A 16,420-nucleotide genomic window follows, 5' to 3' on the forward strand; every position below is an offset into this window, starting at 1 on the left:
AAAGCAGCAGATTGAATTCACATCCCAATTCCTTTATTAATTATTTTTTCAACCAAGTGAGTAGGTATTGTAAGTTGCCAACCTTTGCTTTCTGGAAATTCTTTGGTGTATTACTGCATAGCAGAGTGGTGTGACAAGGATAAAGAGATTAGAAGTAATTTCATATAACTCCTTCTGTCAAAATCTGCAGAGGGCTTTTACTGGTAACTCTGAGTTGCTGAAATTCTTCATTAAAAACTTTCAATATATGGGCAGGAAATCTCTAAGCTCTAAGACACAAAGTAACCAAAACAGAGGGAGAGAAGGAATATTAAATCAAAGTCTGAATAGAGAGGGAATACAAAGGAAAAAAAAAAAACACCTCACCCCACTCAAGTACTACAGTAATAATGCATATTATCTCCAGGGGCTTTGACAGCAATTTAGCTTTGAAAGCCAGAAAGCCACATGCTGATTTTCACCAGTTTCATGTAAATGGGCATAACCTGTGCAGACACAGGCTCTCCTTACCAGCCTTAGACTGCCCAGGTGGCTGTGACCTGCTTGATGGTCACTACTGCAAGCTGTCTTGGCTCACACAAAACTCAGGCTGTGGTTTCCCTGTTTGTTGTATCAGCACACTTCACCTACAACCTAGACAGGTGAAATCTGGCCAGTAGACAAAGAATATTTCCTAGTATGGTGGTCAGGTATGGCCCCTCGCACTGTCAGTGTGAGAAAGCAGAGGTGAAGCACACAGAGAAGAAGGAACTAAATATGATCTGGCCAACAGAGCTGGGCCAGCCTACAGACCTGATGAAAAAGCTTCGGAAATAAAAAGAGCGTGATTTTTCTATGGTTGCTCTATTAAATGAACAGAGGAATGGACAGCCATTAAACGATAATGTCAGTCCTCATCTTTTCAAAAGTTACTATTGTGTTATAAAGCAATCACCAGGTATTGAAGGTCCTCCTCAGAGCCTGTGGCCTTGCAGAAGAACAGAGAAAGCGCAGATAAGCATGAGCACAGGTGCATGAAAGGGAATGTACTGCTACCACCATGGATTAGGAGAGGAGTATCATTGCTTTGTCCCCTATTCAAGGTGCATACTCTTCTATTTTTTGGGGGGTCCTTTTCTCTCTTTGTGAATCATTCACCCATTAGTTTCCACAAACATGTTCACATCCCCCGGTTTACTCAATGAGGGCTGTAGCATAATCTGCTGTGTTGCAGCCCACCCAGGACAGGAGTTTTCATCCTTATCTTCAGCCATTTGCTATGAATGAGGGAGATTGCTCTGTGTGCTTAATTTCTGATCCTGGATTTCAAGTTGGTTGATCAGGGGATGCTTTCCCTCTGCTATCTGCAGCACCCAGTGCAACAAATGTTTCTCAGTTGTCCATTTCTGCTTTAAAAAGAACCAAATCTTTGCCAATATGCACTGTCTAGGAAATGTAATGCATTCAGGTTTTGATCCTACACCTTTCTTGAGTCACATTTGCTTTTGGTATGGGAGGGAAAGCAGCCCCATTGTATAGCTGTGCCTTAGCCCCAGGCTGCCTGAAGGCAAAGTGCAAAGGAGAAACACAGCCCTGTGTGGTGGGCAACCCTGAGTCCACAGTCCCATCACCTCAGTCTCTGACCAATCTCCTGCTCCTCTCCTGAAAACAGCTTAACTTCAGGCAGCTATCACTTGTAACTGCCATCCACCAGGAAAAGGAGAGTAAAACACCACAACAGCACAGGCTGAATTGCTACATTTGACTTCTGCCACTTTACAGGACACTTTAATGAACAGATCTCTAGAAGAGGTGCACTGTGGTGGCCCGAGCCGTGCTGAACATATTCCCTAAGCAAGGAAATGTCTAACCCTAGTACACCTAGTATGGGTAATATCCCAGTCCTTAGCACACTGCTCACTCTATGTCTTCCTTCTTTACCCCCCGATCTTTTCTTACCATGCAGAGGACACCAGCCTCATTTATGTTTTCATGTGTTTTTTCAGCTGCAATGCTGTCAGTGAAAGAGGCTTGCCCTGCAAGGTTTTGGTCACCTGTCCTGCTGGGCTGGTCTCATCAGATCTCCAGCTGACCAGCAGGGATGCATGTGGGACCACTGCATCCTCAAACCAGCCCCTAAGGCAGCACAGTTCAGACTGTGAGTGACTCCCACCCATGAGAAGCCATGGTTCACTCCTCCCTCTTTTACCACAATGTGCAGAGATGGGGGTAAAACACAGAAAGGGGCCATGGCACAAAAATGACAACGCAGGATCTCCCTTCCCAGCCCAATACCTAATCAACCATTGGTGATGAGGATGCCTCTACTTGTGAGTTCTTCTCCTGGCCCCACAGATCCCTGACTAGGCAGTGGCTGGGGGCTGGGAACTCCCCGCCCCAGCCACTTATTTCTGATGTACCCCAACACAGCTCCACAGCCCAGGAGGGACAAAAGCATTGCAGGGCTTTCCTTGGGTACCCTCCAACCTGACAAGTGCCAGGTACCATTGCCCTCCCTTCCATGTTTCACCAAGGGAAGGTGCCAGCCTGGGTCTAGGTGGATCTTGCAGATGTGTGCATGGGGTGTGAGAAGTGCAATGTGCTGCTCCCCTGGAGCACCTCATGTTTGGAACCTGGGGGCTGCAAATTTGATCTCACACTGCTCTGGACCCTCATGGCAGACAGTGGCCTCCTTTGCTCGACATGCTGTAGAGAGGGTAGCCTTGTTCCTGCAGAGAAGCTGGGCTCAGACACCAATAGTGGCTGCTGTCCCCACCATTCTGTCAGAGACAGCAGAGGTGACAGCACCTGATGCACTGCAGGAAAGGGGAATCCACAGTTAAGGCAAATAAAGAGGCTCTTGATTACAGCTTCCTGCCTTTGGTCTGCACATGGATCTTGTGTATCACTGGCCAAGTCACTTAAACCAAGCTTTGTACAAATGGTGACCAGCGGCATGTTCCTTGTTTCCAGATGGGAACATTTTCTGGACTGCAATTTGCTTGCAGGAGCACTTAGAGCTGCAAGGGAACTGTTTGGGAAATGCATTTTGAAAATGTGGATCTCAAGCAAAATGAAGTTTTCTGGAAAGTAGAGTCATGAGGCAAGCAGTGTGACTGACTTATACTAGTAGCTGAAGTGCAAACAAAACAAGAAAAAGAGGACAATTTGTTTTGCCTTGAGGCAAACATTAAATTTCTGAACTCTTTACCCCATTTTTATAGTTAAATTTGGTGATATTTTCTAAATAAAATTCCACTCTAAAGCAAAAAAAAAAAAATTGTGCAATTTTGAAAACATGGAAATAATACATCAACTTGTTTGTGTACCTGTATTTGTGACCACCCAAAACCAACTCTTAGCTTGACACAAGCCTATAGCTAGAGCTTGTTTACCATTAAGAACACTGTTCAGTGAAGGTGACTTTTATCTAAGCAAGTTCACCTGTGCCTGGCCATGGCATCCTAAACTATATAATCAAAACTATGGCAAACTTCTTTGTTTATATCCTTAGTAAATATTTATTAGTAAATAAATATCAAATGGTTATTTTTTAGTAAATATTTTTAGTAAATAAATATCAAATGGTTGTTATGCAGATTATCTCGTTACTATTTGTAAGTATTTAAATGTTATAGTAATGAGCACTACTAAAAAGCCAAAGAGTAATAAGTCTCTCTTCAGAGCAAAGGAATTCAAGAGCATGAACCATTTACATCCCAAACAGCAGGAGAAAAAAAATAAATATTTAAAGTTCATTGTCCACCCTCATTTTTATGGATGGCATATGGCAAGGCTCCTTCAAAAAACCTCATCAGCACTGAATGTGTCAAAAAGCCACAATCATACTATAATAATATATATAACAGAAGGCAAACTAGGATTGTGCAGACTATAAATCTGGCACTTCACGTTTTTATGAGCAGGATATAGCTGTGCATGGTTTCCTAAGCTTCCCTGTACGTTTTTTTTTTTTTAATGTGAACTGAAACCCAGCCCCAAATTCCATCATGAGGCATCCTACTGATGTGTGTCACCAGAGGGGTAGCACATGATATTTACTGCTTGGACTTCTGTTTCACAAAGGAACAGTAAATGACAAAGTCAGGGCAGCAGCAGAGAAAGAGGAAAGGGGTGTGAGTGGGGGACTCCTTACAGCTTCTTGATGGAAAGTTGGAGTGGTGAAAACCCTTGAATTCACATCCCAAAGTGCTTTGGCTTGGGCTGCATCCAGTCACCTTGGATGACTTGTCCTTTCTTCTGCTCCTGCCCTGGTCCAATAGCAGTGCCTCAAACTCCCACATCTCCTTCCTCCTGTCATTGTCTCTAGCCCTGAGAACCCCTGCCTGGCTGGCTCTGAGTGCAGCTCCCCATGTCAGACCTTGCTCCCAAATGTGCTGTCTCCCTGCCCAGCCACCTCTTCTCAGTCATTTCTGAGTTATCAAATCCCCTTTTCCATCAGCCTTCTGACTCTTCATCAGCTTTTCAAGGCAGACAGCGCTCTTCTCTCTCCTGCCTCTTTGTCTCTCTTCTCCCTCTTCCCTTCCCACTAGGTTCCACCGTTCTTCAGGAGCCCCACAGCCCAGCACCTGTTTCTTTGCTTTCTTTATCTTTAGATGCCCTATAGACTGCTCTTGAACACAGGGCAGAGACTCCAGCAGGCTCATACTAAAACTCTGACTCAGGTTTTCTCAGAGCATAGGCAGTGTCAACAGTGGCTTTGGGGACTTGGATGTTAAAAGTTGAAGTTTCCAGTAAACACATGGAAACTCAGTTTTCAAAGGTTCACATCCTGCTTTGACCCCTCCACAAGAGCTACTTCCCTCCTTGAGGTCAAGTACTTAGGAAACCTTAGGAAGAAGTTTGCAGGAGTTTGAAAGAAAGCAAATTCTCTAGCTTTGATTTTCAGAAATTGTCAAGCACTTTTAGGCTAAGTGACTCTTAGGTCTCTATACAGGTAAATGCAGAACAATTCATAGGCCTTAGGTATCTTGCCATGCAATGCAAACCTTTGCAAAATAATGAACAAATAACACTGGTCTCCTAATAGAAAATGCAGGATATTCTTGTTAACCAGAGTTGCTCTGTCTTCTTCCTTTTACATCTGCTTGTACAATGGAAAATTTTGGATGGTAAATGCCATGCACTTGGAGCAGTTACAGTCCCGGATCTCTGCAGGCTATATTGTGTGGACACTTTTTTCTGGAGTGGGCTACAACAGTTATATCTACTTATCAACACTAAAGCTGCAGGCCCTTTAGCAGTACATTTCAAACTGCTTTTCCCAAAGCAGTCATCTGAAACAGAAACCTGGCACTTGTCCCACCAGCATCCTGGGGACACCTGGCTCTCCTCTGTCCCTGGAGTTTCACAGCAGGTGCTGCTCACTGCTCTGTGAGCAGGACCTTGCTCTCACTTCACAGGGACACAGCTGGATCATGAAATGCTGGCAGTGCCCCCTTCCCATCCCTTGACAGCCTGTGCCATTGCAGTGCTCCATGGGGTCCCCCTGACCCCAGGGCTGTGGGACTGAAGGAAGGGGAGCTGAGGCCAGGAGCCCAGGAGCTGCCAGAGGTTCGGGTTAAGTGTCCAGCTGCGACTGGCACCTTCCCTCTCCTTCCCCAGGACTCGCACAGCACAGCGACCCAACCCTATCAAAATGAAGACATAAACCAAACAAAGAAAAATCCCTGGGATTTGCTGAAGTTCCCCACAGACTGGCCATAGCAGAGCTCACAACCTGGTGGGACATTCAGCTATACCAGCAGAGACCAGCAAGCACAAAGCAGATATCCACAAAAACCACTGGACTGTACTCATGCGTGTTACTTTCTATGGCAAGGCAGGGACATGAACCCAGGTTTCCTAAGTTTTATACTGGTGCTTTTCCTGCAAAACCAGTCATTTGTATACTTTTTGCTTCTTGCCTGGCTTGTTCTACACCCTGTTGCACATATGCGCACAATAGTACCTGCGAACTCAGAAGAAACCTTTCTTTAATAGTGACTGACATTTGCAGGAGCTTTAAGAATGCAATGATTTTGGCATCAGTTCCTTTCCAGGTAAGGATTAATGAACCAATGTGTCAAATACCACCTAATGTTCTTTGTTTGAAAAAGGCCACGTGTCAAAATGGCAGCAGCTTTCAGATTTTTTTCAGAAAGATTGTGCTTTGGTTTGGAAATAGGGAAGCACAGCAAGGATTGCAACACAAAACAGATAAGATTAGATGAAGAGGAAATGTGATAGAAGTGGTTTGGATCTACAGAAGGACAAAGAAAATTATGTTCATCTCACACTGTTCATGTTACAGTGCTTGATTTAGAAGGCACAAAAGCAGTGTCCCCCCATCAGAGCTCATGCAGAAGCTAAGCTCTCTCTGTGTCTTGGTACTGTGGCTGAAACCCACATTTAAACAATGTAGAAAAGCACTGAAAAGGAAAGTCTGGTTCATCCACCTTGCCTGTCATTCAAAGCTCCTGATGTTGGCCAGAAAGGGGTTCACCCCTTTTGCTTTTCCATGGTTCCAACATCTCTACATCCAGCTGTTTGCTGGGATGCAGAGTGGGTGGTCTGTGGGGCACCAGGGCACACACAAGCCAGTTCAGAGCACAGATCCTGTGCCAGGATCCCTGGCCACAGTGCCAGACTCGCTGACTGACACAGACAGAGCATGCAGAGAGCATGGAGACCCAGAAACTGGCACCACTGCCAGAAGGCAAAGGTGAACCTCTGAAGATGGGGAAGCAGTGAGTCAGCTTTGAACACAGAACTCCGAAAGAAACTTGCATAGCAACAGCAACAACTAGCAAACTTATCTAATCCTCTTTGCACCAGCCTCAGCTCTGCAAAGGGTTTGTCAGACCCATTTTTGGGTATTCATGGGGCACAGGGGACAGGTAACCTTGTATCCACAATTACAACACAATTACAGCTCCCAAACTGCAGCAGGATCCTTTGCGATTGCTTTGGAGTACAACAAAAAAGAGAACACACAGTTGCCTATGTATTAAAAACATGAAGGTGCACCCAAAGATACTATAAACTTACACCCCAGCTTACAAATTCCCTGTTCAGTCCATGTCTTGTGTACTGGCAGCATGCACTGAGAGTTGAGGTCTTTAACTGATTTTCACTATTACCAGTATGAAGCTTTATTGAGAACTTAACCTTCTAGGTTTACAGATGCATGGCATTTTCCATAAAATTAAGTTTCTTACACTCCCCATGGGAAAGTAGACCTCACTGTCAGCAATTTTGCTTAAATTTCCTTTTGATAACCTGTATTTTTTACACAACTTATTTATTTAGAAAAAAACCCTGCTGTATCTGTTGGAAAATACAGAGGCAGAGATGCTTCATGCTTCACCACTTTTACATTTGTAGTATATTCTTTAACAGCTCATCTGTTGTGGCAATCCTCAAGAGTGTATATCTGGTATACACAGGGAGAGAAAAAGAAAATGACACAGTGGGCAAAATGATTCCATAAGATCATCTCCCTGAAACAGAGATAAAAATGGTAACTGACAGTGCTTTAGGAGTTGGAAATCCAGCACTGAGACTGATTTGTGTTGATACCTCTAGTGCACGTGCTGTTTATATATATGTACAAATATAAATACTATATTTTCCTTTTAAAAACAAACCAACAACCCAAAATCTCAGTGATCTACAGATGAAAATGCTAGGGTTTGACTCAGATTTCAGTCTCCTTGGTAAAGGCCATTGAGATGGACACGACAAGCGGCTCTCAGCAGCCCCCCAACCCAGGGACTAGCAGGATCACTGTTAACACCACTCAAATTCCTGAGTTTTTTTAAAGGTGTCTCTCTTCCCACTGGCACACCACTATAAACCCATCTTTGGGAGATGACAGGAATCAAAAAGCCACTGTTGAAACTCCAGGTAATGCTCTGGATAGAGGAGGGGGAAAAGCCCTGAAACTCTTCTGTAAGCAAAATGCTTGCCCTGGGCTTTTCTCATTCTGATGTGAAAGCCAACAGACAAGACCACCAGTGCCTTTGGTTTAGCAATACTTGCTGTATTTACTCAGGGCTTCTGGCAGTTCATTGCACATTCCTCAGAGCTGTAGGATTTATATAGTGCCCTGTATATCAACCAGACAGTGTACCTGAGAAACTTCCCCCGAGGCAGGTGGCCATGGGAATGGCCAGGAATTTGTGCAGGAATTTGCACAGGAATTTTCTTACTTAGACTCATAAGGTTAACAAACAGTAAAAACTAAAACTGTTCACCAGTCAGTCTTGCTAGTTACCAAAAGTGTAAGCTTGCAGATGACTCCCTGCAGAAAACCAGAGCTTTCAAAGAGAAATAAAGAGTGACCATGGGAAGACACATTCTCACCACCTCCAGCAAGGACCTGCAAACACCTGTGGTGAAACACAGGTCAGAGAACAGACCTTAAAATATCAGGGAGGGCTCCCAGTTGGCAAGGCAGAGAGGGGCAGAGGAGCACAGACACAGCTGTGTGCAAGAGCTGTCTCAGATCCTCTTCCCACTGATCACACACCATGGAAGGAAGGGCACTGTGCTGACATCCCAGATACCTCTTGCCACCCCTGTGGTGCTTAGGAAGATTTATTCTGCACACATACAGTCTGACCTGTGACTCACATTGGTAAGCTGAGACTTGGGACTTCAGTATGTGGAAGAAGCATGTAAAAGCCTTTTTGTTTATTGTTGCTCAATACAATTATCCTCTATGAAAATCACATTTTTTCCTTCCCTGCAGGACACTGTGGCCTGTTTGAGTCCTGCCCAGGTTGAAGCTTGCTTCTGGGTACATCTGCAGCCACCCTTGGCCTGGGTGCTCAGGGTGAGCAGACAACTTTGTCAGTAGCATCTACTCATCCCATTTGCTTTGTAAACACTAAGACACCACAAATGGCAGCAACAGCAAGCACATTCAGATCTCCTTGACCCAGCCAGAGGCACCTCCACGTTCATCCAAAGTGTGCACTCAGTATGTCCGATAAGTTGTGTCTTTTCTTGCCGGCTTCATGAGGCCAAGAAGCTAAAGCAGAATCCATATTCAGACTATAGTTCAGTCCCAAAAGTTTGAATGCATTCACCAATTAAGTCTAGGTCTTCTTGCAGCCTTACCAGTGACTATGCTCCTGTGAGCTTCAGGTACCATATTAGTGCTACCTTTAATGAAAATGCTAACGACAGTGAAATGCTTCCTGTGAGGACTAACACTCACATTAGGATGTGGATAGTAGTGTATGAACTCTGGTGAAATTTCAGTATAAAGTGAACAGAAATTTTACTGCCAGAAACATGGCCTTAAGTCATGGTAATAATGTTGATATTTAATTGAGGTGAGTTGAACGTGCTCTTCTGTTGCAAAAACATCTAGAGGACATGTCCCTGCGTGCATGATCGTGCTTGACTCTATCTTCTCTCCTTGCCTTTCATGCTTTTTTCCCCGCTCTGGCTCTTCCTCCCTCCCCAGCCACAAGAGCTCCCACAGTTGCACCCTGCATACTGCTCACACCTCATACCTTCTGTTTGTCACCCCAGCACGACTTCCAGCTTTAAAGACCTGTTAGCCACAGTCTCTTCATAATTCCACCCTTACAGGTCCTGAAATGGTGAGCACAGCTTTCAAACCCCAATAAAGCACCTCTGTCTCAGCTTTGCTGATCCCATTTGGGGATCAGACTCAGTGAGCTGACCTTTTCCTCCCCTGTCTCCTTCCTCCTCCACCTCTTCCTCCTCCTCCTCTTTTCAAGGATTGCTCATTTGTCATTTTCTCCCTTCCATTCTCTTCTGAGCCCTGCAAATGCCTCCCCTTCACTCAAGTCCATCACCTTCCTCTTTGGGTTTTGATTCCCCATTTTTCTCTTCTTATTGCTGCTGATTTATGCTGATGACCCATATCACCCTCTTTGTCATGCTACGTCCATTTTACCAATTCTGTTCCTCTTCTGCCCTGATTCTTTTCTTTTCCTCATTAAAACAGACTGTTTATTTGGCATGCACTGTCCAGAGGCTATCTGCTGCTGGGTTTTTCCTGCACTAAACTACAAGTGGTCCCATTCAGCACCATCCATTAGCCTCCCCCACTATGTCCACCATTCAGCCTTTTTGCAATTTCTGTTCCACCAATCCTCGTGACTTCTCTTTTGCTTTTAGCCTGTACCTCTATACCAAGTTAAATTGCAAAATTCTACCTACATTTCAATTTTCTTCGATTTTCTTCCCCATAATATCCAGCCCAACCAACACCACTCAGTTGTTTCTCTTCTGCTAGAAAGGTTGAAAGACTGTCTGCTGAAAGCCCAGCCATCACTTCCAGCTATATGTAGATAAAGCAGAACCTCTAATACTGTCCCCCTCTCAAGGAATACCCAAAGTTTCTTTTCTCTCCTTTCCACAGTGACCATTACTGCTCTGTTTGCAGGCAGGGCACAATTTTTATTTGGGCAGCCTTTCTTCCAGGTACAGCTAATTCCTGTTGATGCTTTCTGCATGCATGTCAAGGACGTTGGCTATTCTATCTGCCCTCGAAACTTAAATGCTTCCCTGGAGTCTCACCCTCACATTAGCTCATTAATGGTGACATTCCTTTTTGCCCTTTCATAATTTGATGCACTGTTGATCTACAATCTTGATCCACTGTTTTATCTTCCAAATATTATTTCAAGAGTCATTTTCATAGCTTTGAATGTGCCACTCATTTTCTATGCTCCTGTTGATCCTCTTTCCGTCTTCTAACAAATAAAATAGAAGGTCTTTACACACAATACTTGCCTAGGCAGGTAGAGCTGAATAGTACAACCAGGTGTCTTTTGCAGCTTACAAACACCTACTTTATGCTTCTCATCATATGCCCTTCTGTTTTCCTTCATAATTCCTCACTGGGACTGCCTCCCTGGTCACAGCTGCAGAGGAACTTTGCTCACCTCTCCTAAATTCCTTCTAAAATCTCTCCCTTGCTGCTGAGATAGCCCAACAGCAGCCAGTCTGCTGGCATGCTGCTCTGGCTCTGTATCCAGCTGACCCCTCACCATTTCCTTGTGCTCCACCTGCATCCATCCCATCCCTTGCCTCTCAGCAGCTATTTTGTGCACAAACCTCACATGGCAGTGGCAGCCCTTCCGCTCCGCCTGTGTGAGCAGGTCCCCGCAGCAGAAACACCCAGGTCAGGAATCCCAGCTCTGTGACACAGCAATCATAAATGACATCTTGAATGTTACTGGGAACTCAGCTTGCTGAAACTCAGCTTACACCCTGACTTGTGGTGGAGCTAAGTTTCTCTGGTAAAAGACAAAAAGGCAGAAGCAGTACCTCAGTTTATTTCTACAGCACAGCTCCAGCCCATCCATTGGGTACTCAAAAGGCCAAAACATGAAAGCAAACTCTGAGCTACATCACTTGGGGTGCTGCTTTTCCACAGTAAACCTTCCAATGGCTCTCCCATTGGCAAATGGGATAGAAAGCCTCTCAGTTGTTAGAGGCTGGTTAAGCTGTTGTCCCTTTGGAAATAGATGAAAGTTACTGTTGTCGCATTATTATTGGTTGAGGATTCTCATGCCTTTGTAATTTCTTTCCATCTCATGGCAAATAAGCCCATCTGTGCTGACTCAGTCTCAGCTTTATGACCTACCTAAGGAAAAGATAACATCCAAACTAAGCATATTTTGTAAAACACACTTTAAAAATATCAGAAACCTCTTTCTTCTTTTCAAATAAAATCTTACTTGGGATCAGGGCAAATGAAAGCCTGGAAAGGACAAAAATGCCCTCAAGTATCAGGTAGTCAGCTCTGCAGTTACTAAAAAGTTGCTTTTCTCTGTTGAGTTTACTGTGTCACCAAAGCCCTACCAGCCATAGCTATACAATGCCTGCATTGTCTCAGCAAGGCTACTGAGATGTTCCTGATCTTGGCAAGAGCTAGGTGTACCCAGAAGCATTTTATTGAAAAAAAATTACTACAGCAGAAAGAAATATTATTTTAGGCCTCATACTGGGAAGATAAAGGTCAGAGTCCTTCCCTCTGCTAAGGCAGCAGACAAAAATATCCTGTTCACAGGATCCATTTTACAAACTTGAAAATTGCACCTAAAATCCCCTTATGAAACAAATTTCAAAGTGACTACAATATAAGGAAGGATTTGTTGGTTTAAGTCATCAGTAATTTGGAGATTTCAACTTCGTGACAAGAGAGGCAACTATATACACAAGCATGGAGATGGTCTCTTTAAACTCTTTATGTTAGTTCTGCTTTCTTGCTACAAAGCAAACCTGAACTTCATGTTCACCTTTGTGTTCATCATTGACTTTTTTTTAAGCAGCAACAGGATCTGCCCATGTTTCTTCACAAAGAGCACATACTTGCCCCTGCTAAATTTCCCAGTAAATCACAGCAATATTGGTTCAGGAAACTATGCACAAGTGATCAGGGCCATTTGAATGAAAAAGGCAAGATCACCTTTTTGTTTCACCCATAAATGTGGTGTCACCTCTGCTGGAGTTTGTCATCCTAACAGTGCAGTGGGCCTCTATGGTAACCCAACAGGTACTCTCACACCACTCCAGGGCAACCCCTGGTCTCCTCTAGCTGTCAGATGCTCCCACAGCTTTCACAGAAGAGGGTGTAGCATTTCACAGAGTGGTAGCAAAATGAGGGGGCTCTGCCATGTGGAGTAGGCCAAGACTCCAAAATGTGGGAAGCTGCAAAAGCAGACCCCAGTGCCAGGGATAGCTTTGCTGAAGCCAGCCAGGCGCGGGCCACACAGGATCAAAGGTTCAGACCAAACTGACATCGAAACAATATTCCCTGAAGGCTCTACCATCTCCAGTACCTATATTAAATATTTTTATTACAATGTTTTCAACTTTTAAAAAATCTGTTGTATTGAAGGCAGCACATTATTTTCTAAAACTTCAAAGAAAGATTTTGCATCCTCAGCTTCAGCAGGGACACTCAAAAAATTTTAGCAACCCCATTTACATGCCAGTCCAAAAACTCCAAATATTTCCCTAACAACACTGAGGGCCCGGAGCCTGTGTCTCAGAAGAGGTCAGACCCCAAAAGCAGAAGAGGGTGCTGGGCTCTCCCCGGGCTACGAGGTGAGGTGGGAACAGCTGCCCTCAGCTCTCGGCAGGATGCACAGCTTTGAAACAAGCCCGGAGAACAACCTCTCTCAGGACGGGAATATGCAGGGGAGTGGCGGGAGGGAGAACGAATGTGCCGAAGGAGCGTTGAATGCGCAGGAGGAGTGTTTGTCTCGGTTTATCTCGCAGACAGCAGTCTGCTAGCTTCGAGCCTGCGGACACCAGCAGCGGCCCATTCCTGGCGTTATCTCCCCCTCCTCTCGGAGAGAGCACGCTGCCTCCCAGTTCCCAGCTGGATACCAGGATACCAGGCTCCGCTTAACACCGCGGGCGACCTCTGCCCCGGCCTGGCAGCTCCGCGGGCGCGCACGCAGCGCTCCCCTCGCACCACGGCAGCTCGGCCGCACTGGGACAGAGTAATTGCAGACTTGTCCAAATTATCATTCGCACAGTCTGGGAGACACATCAGGGCACCGATACTCGTCTTGCGTTAGCCTCGGGCGGCTCATTTCAGCCCCATCTAATGCTGCTCCTGCCTTCTGCCAGGTCAGCCCAGTTGAGCCGATAAAATTTAGTAGGGATTTTGCGACCTGTAAGGTCCCAGCCCATCTTTAACCATTATAATAGATTGGCTTTAGCTCAAAGTTCTATTTCAAGTTCCTGAGAAGAAATGAGCTGCGCAGCCTCACCTCTAAAAAAATTTTAAAATCTGCTGCTTTTTTTAACATGAACCCTAGTATTTCTCATCTACTCACGCATATCTCAGCGTGAAGAAGATGCCTGATCTCCTGATGGATACATGTATTCTAAATGGTCTTCAGAAACTTTTCACAGATAAGATCCCATTCTTATGCTAATGCCTGTAAGAGACTGGCAGACAGCAGACTCAGAGCCCTCTTGTCACCTCCCTGTCACTTGTGCCACGGCTCCGTGGTTTGTACAAATTACAGCATTTTAAGTGTTCAAAAAGAAAAAACAGCCATGAAACGAAACACTACTTCCGAAACTGACTCCAAAGACACTAGGCAAGTCACGCTGTGCTTTTTCTTTGACTTGGAGAAACACATATTTTAAATTACAACTCTCAGATCTGCAAATTACTTCTCAATCTGCCTTTTTTAGTACCTGCCTGTGCCTCTCACCTGTCATCTTTCTTCAGAATCACCAGAAATCTGTCAATTGGAAAGAGTCACCAAAACTCCACCGAAACCCTCTGCAGTTCTCTCCATTTGCCTTTCCCCCGGAAAATATTTTAAAATGTATTTTCTGAGTCAACTTCTGGTCGCTTACATTGTCAACCCAATCACAGAGGAGTAAGTACAATCCAGTGCACAGCCAAGGACGGAGGAAGTGCAGAGCAAACCGAGAAGCGGCGGTACCTACCTGGAGCCCACCTCAGCGCCCAGCACCATTCGCAGCAGCGGCGGCGTTTTGGGGTAGCGACCTTAACGCATTGTCCTTCCTACCGCGCTGCTAAGTGAGAGTTGAGCAACTCCTTGCACTGCTGCTTGGAGCAACAGCTCTCCCAATCTTAACCCCCTCTCTTGGCTCTTTGCTTCTTTCCTCGTTTTTTGGTTTGTTTTTGTTTTTTTTTTTTTTTCAACCAGAGTTTTTGAGCACTAAAACTTGCAATTAGTACAAGCTAAGCCAAAGCCCCTGCTCGCCCCTGCCCTAAGCCGCACATTCCAGGGCGCTGAGCTGAGCGCTTCGCCGGCACCGCGCAGCTCTTGCACCCCAGACCCGGCTTTCTGCCTGCAAACTCGATAAGGTTGCAGGAGCTCAGCAACACGCACTGAAACTCGGACAGGGGAAAAATTGGTCTCTAATCTCCAGCCTGGGTGGTTTTTATTATCCTCCTCCCCCCCTCCTCTCTTTCTCTCCACACTCACAGTAGCAAGGTTGTCTCCGGACTACTCCCTGCCTTAAACTCACCAAACCAGATTTTTACTCCCAACACCTTCCCGTAAATCTGAACTGAAATTTTACCCTGCTTGCTGAGTTCTGGCTGGCTGAGGGCCAGACAGCATTCCTGTTGTTTTAAGAGGGCAGATTTTAAAAAACCAAACCAAACAAACAAAAACCCCAAAAAGCACCAACAGCAAACCCCTCCCCCAACAAACAAACAAAAAACCCAACCCAAACCCCCAAAACAAAACCAGAAACAGAAACAAAACAACAACAACAACAACAACCAAACACCAACCAAACAAACAAAAAACCCCAAAAAATCAAACCCCCCAAAACCAGAGAAGAAAACCGGGACAGATCCAAGGGCTGGAAGCAAACTTTTAAAGCAGCTTTACTAAAAATACTGTGGGATGGAGTGATTCGCATTTATCTCCGAAGGGTCAAAACGGTGATTTTTTTTTTTTTTTTTGCAGTGCCAGTCATGAGAAAATACCCTTCTCAGCCATCTGCCTCCTTCAGGTGGATGGGTATTGGAAAAGAAAATAAACCTCTGGTACTCACCTGAAGGACGGCAGCAGGCATCAGCACAGCAGCGAGAGGAGCCTGCACCTTTGCCTGATCGAGCTACCCCAGGGCAGCGGTAACGCTGCTTTAAGAAGTGCCACATTTTACACTTTTCTGACCTGAAGTTACATGTGGTTTCTAGAAAAGGAACAAAAAAGAAACCAGTTTACATAGACAGAAAAACAGCAACCAAGCCTTCTTTTAAACTCCGTGTGATCCCTCTGACCGTTGTCTGGAACTTAAAGAAACAATGGAGCAAGACTGTAAACTTTCTTACACCCTTTTACGTTACCTGTCTGTGCCTGGCTAAGGGCTTTGATGTATTGAAACAAAGCACAAGACCTGTTTATAGTAAACGAAACCAACCAACAGAGATCTAATTCAGACTTGTGACTAAACAAACTGGAACAGGAAGCACACACCAGCAGATTTTTTTTAAAGTAGTAATTCCTGCTAGCATTGTCATGAAATAGAAAAAAAAAATGGATTTGCTTCTCCCTTCAATCACTTTTGTTCAAATGCAGGAGTTTTTGACGGTGGGTTTTTTTGTTGTTGTTGTTTTTTGTTGTTTTGGGGTTTTTAAATTTGTTGTTTTTTGGTTTTTTTTTCTGGAGTGCAAAAGCCCAACCATCCAACCAACCAAAATCCCAAAACAAACAAGCAATGTTCCATCTGTATATGTAAATATTTAACAGAGCAATATTTACCACTGGTGGTGGCCTGGAGATATTATTCATCTATTTGTTTCCACATGTAGGTCATTTGTGCAACTGATTAGTATCATGACCCTCACCCCAATTAACATCTGTAACTGATGAGTAGACAGATGATCTTCATCTAGGCTAGTTCAAGTTCCCAACAGTAGATTAAAAGTCCTGCAAGT

At 44.7% G+C, this 16,420-nt stretch overlaps 1 protein-coding gene across 4 annotated transcripts in view; it reads right to left on the reverse strand.

The window, feature by feature from the left end:
• Positions 1-15,897, reverse strand: part of RBM47 (RNA binding motif protein 47) — a 77,018-nt gene extending 61,121 nt beyond the window's left edge. For 2 of the 4 annotated variants that reach the window (XM_031066854.1, XM_031066850.1), the window contains exon 1: positions 14,449-14,859. In XM_031066854.1, coding sequence (XP_030922714.1) covers positions 14,449-14,477 — 29 coding nt within the window. In that variant the 5' untranslated portion in view covers positions 14,478-14,859. Of the gene's footprint in view, positions 1-14,207; positions 14,288-14,448; positions 14,860-15,534; positions 15,676-15,829 lie in introns of those variants that run through there. The other 2 variants (XM_031055154.1, XM_005415468.2) reach the window with 2 other exon arrangements.
• Between the last annotated feature and the right edge of the window lie 523 nt (positions 15,898-16,420).

Source organism: Geospiza fortis, unplaced genomic scaffold (genome assembly GCF_000277835.1).
Source record: "Geospiza fortis unplaced genomic scaffold, GeoFor_1.0 scaffold40, whole genome shotgun sequence".
Classification (NCBI taxonomy): domain Eukaryota; kingdom Metazoa; phylum Chordata; class Aves; order Passeriformes; family Thraupidae; genus Geospiza; species Geospiza fortis.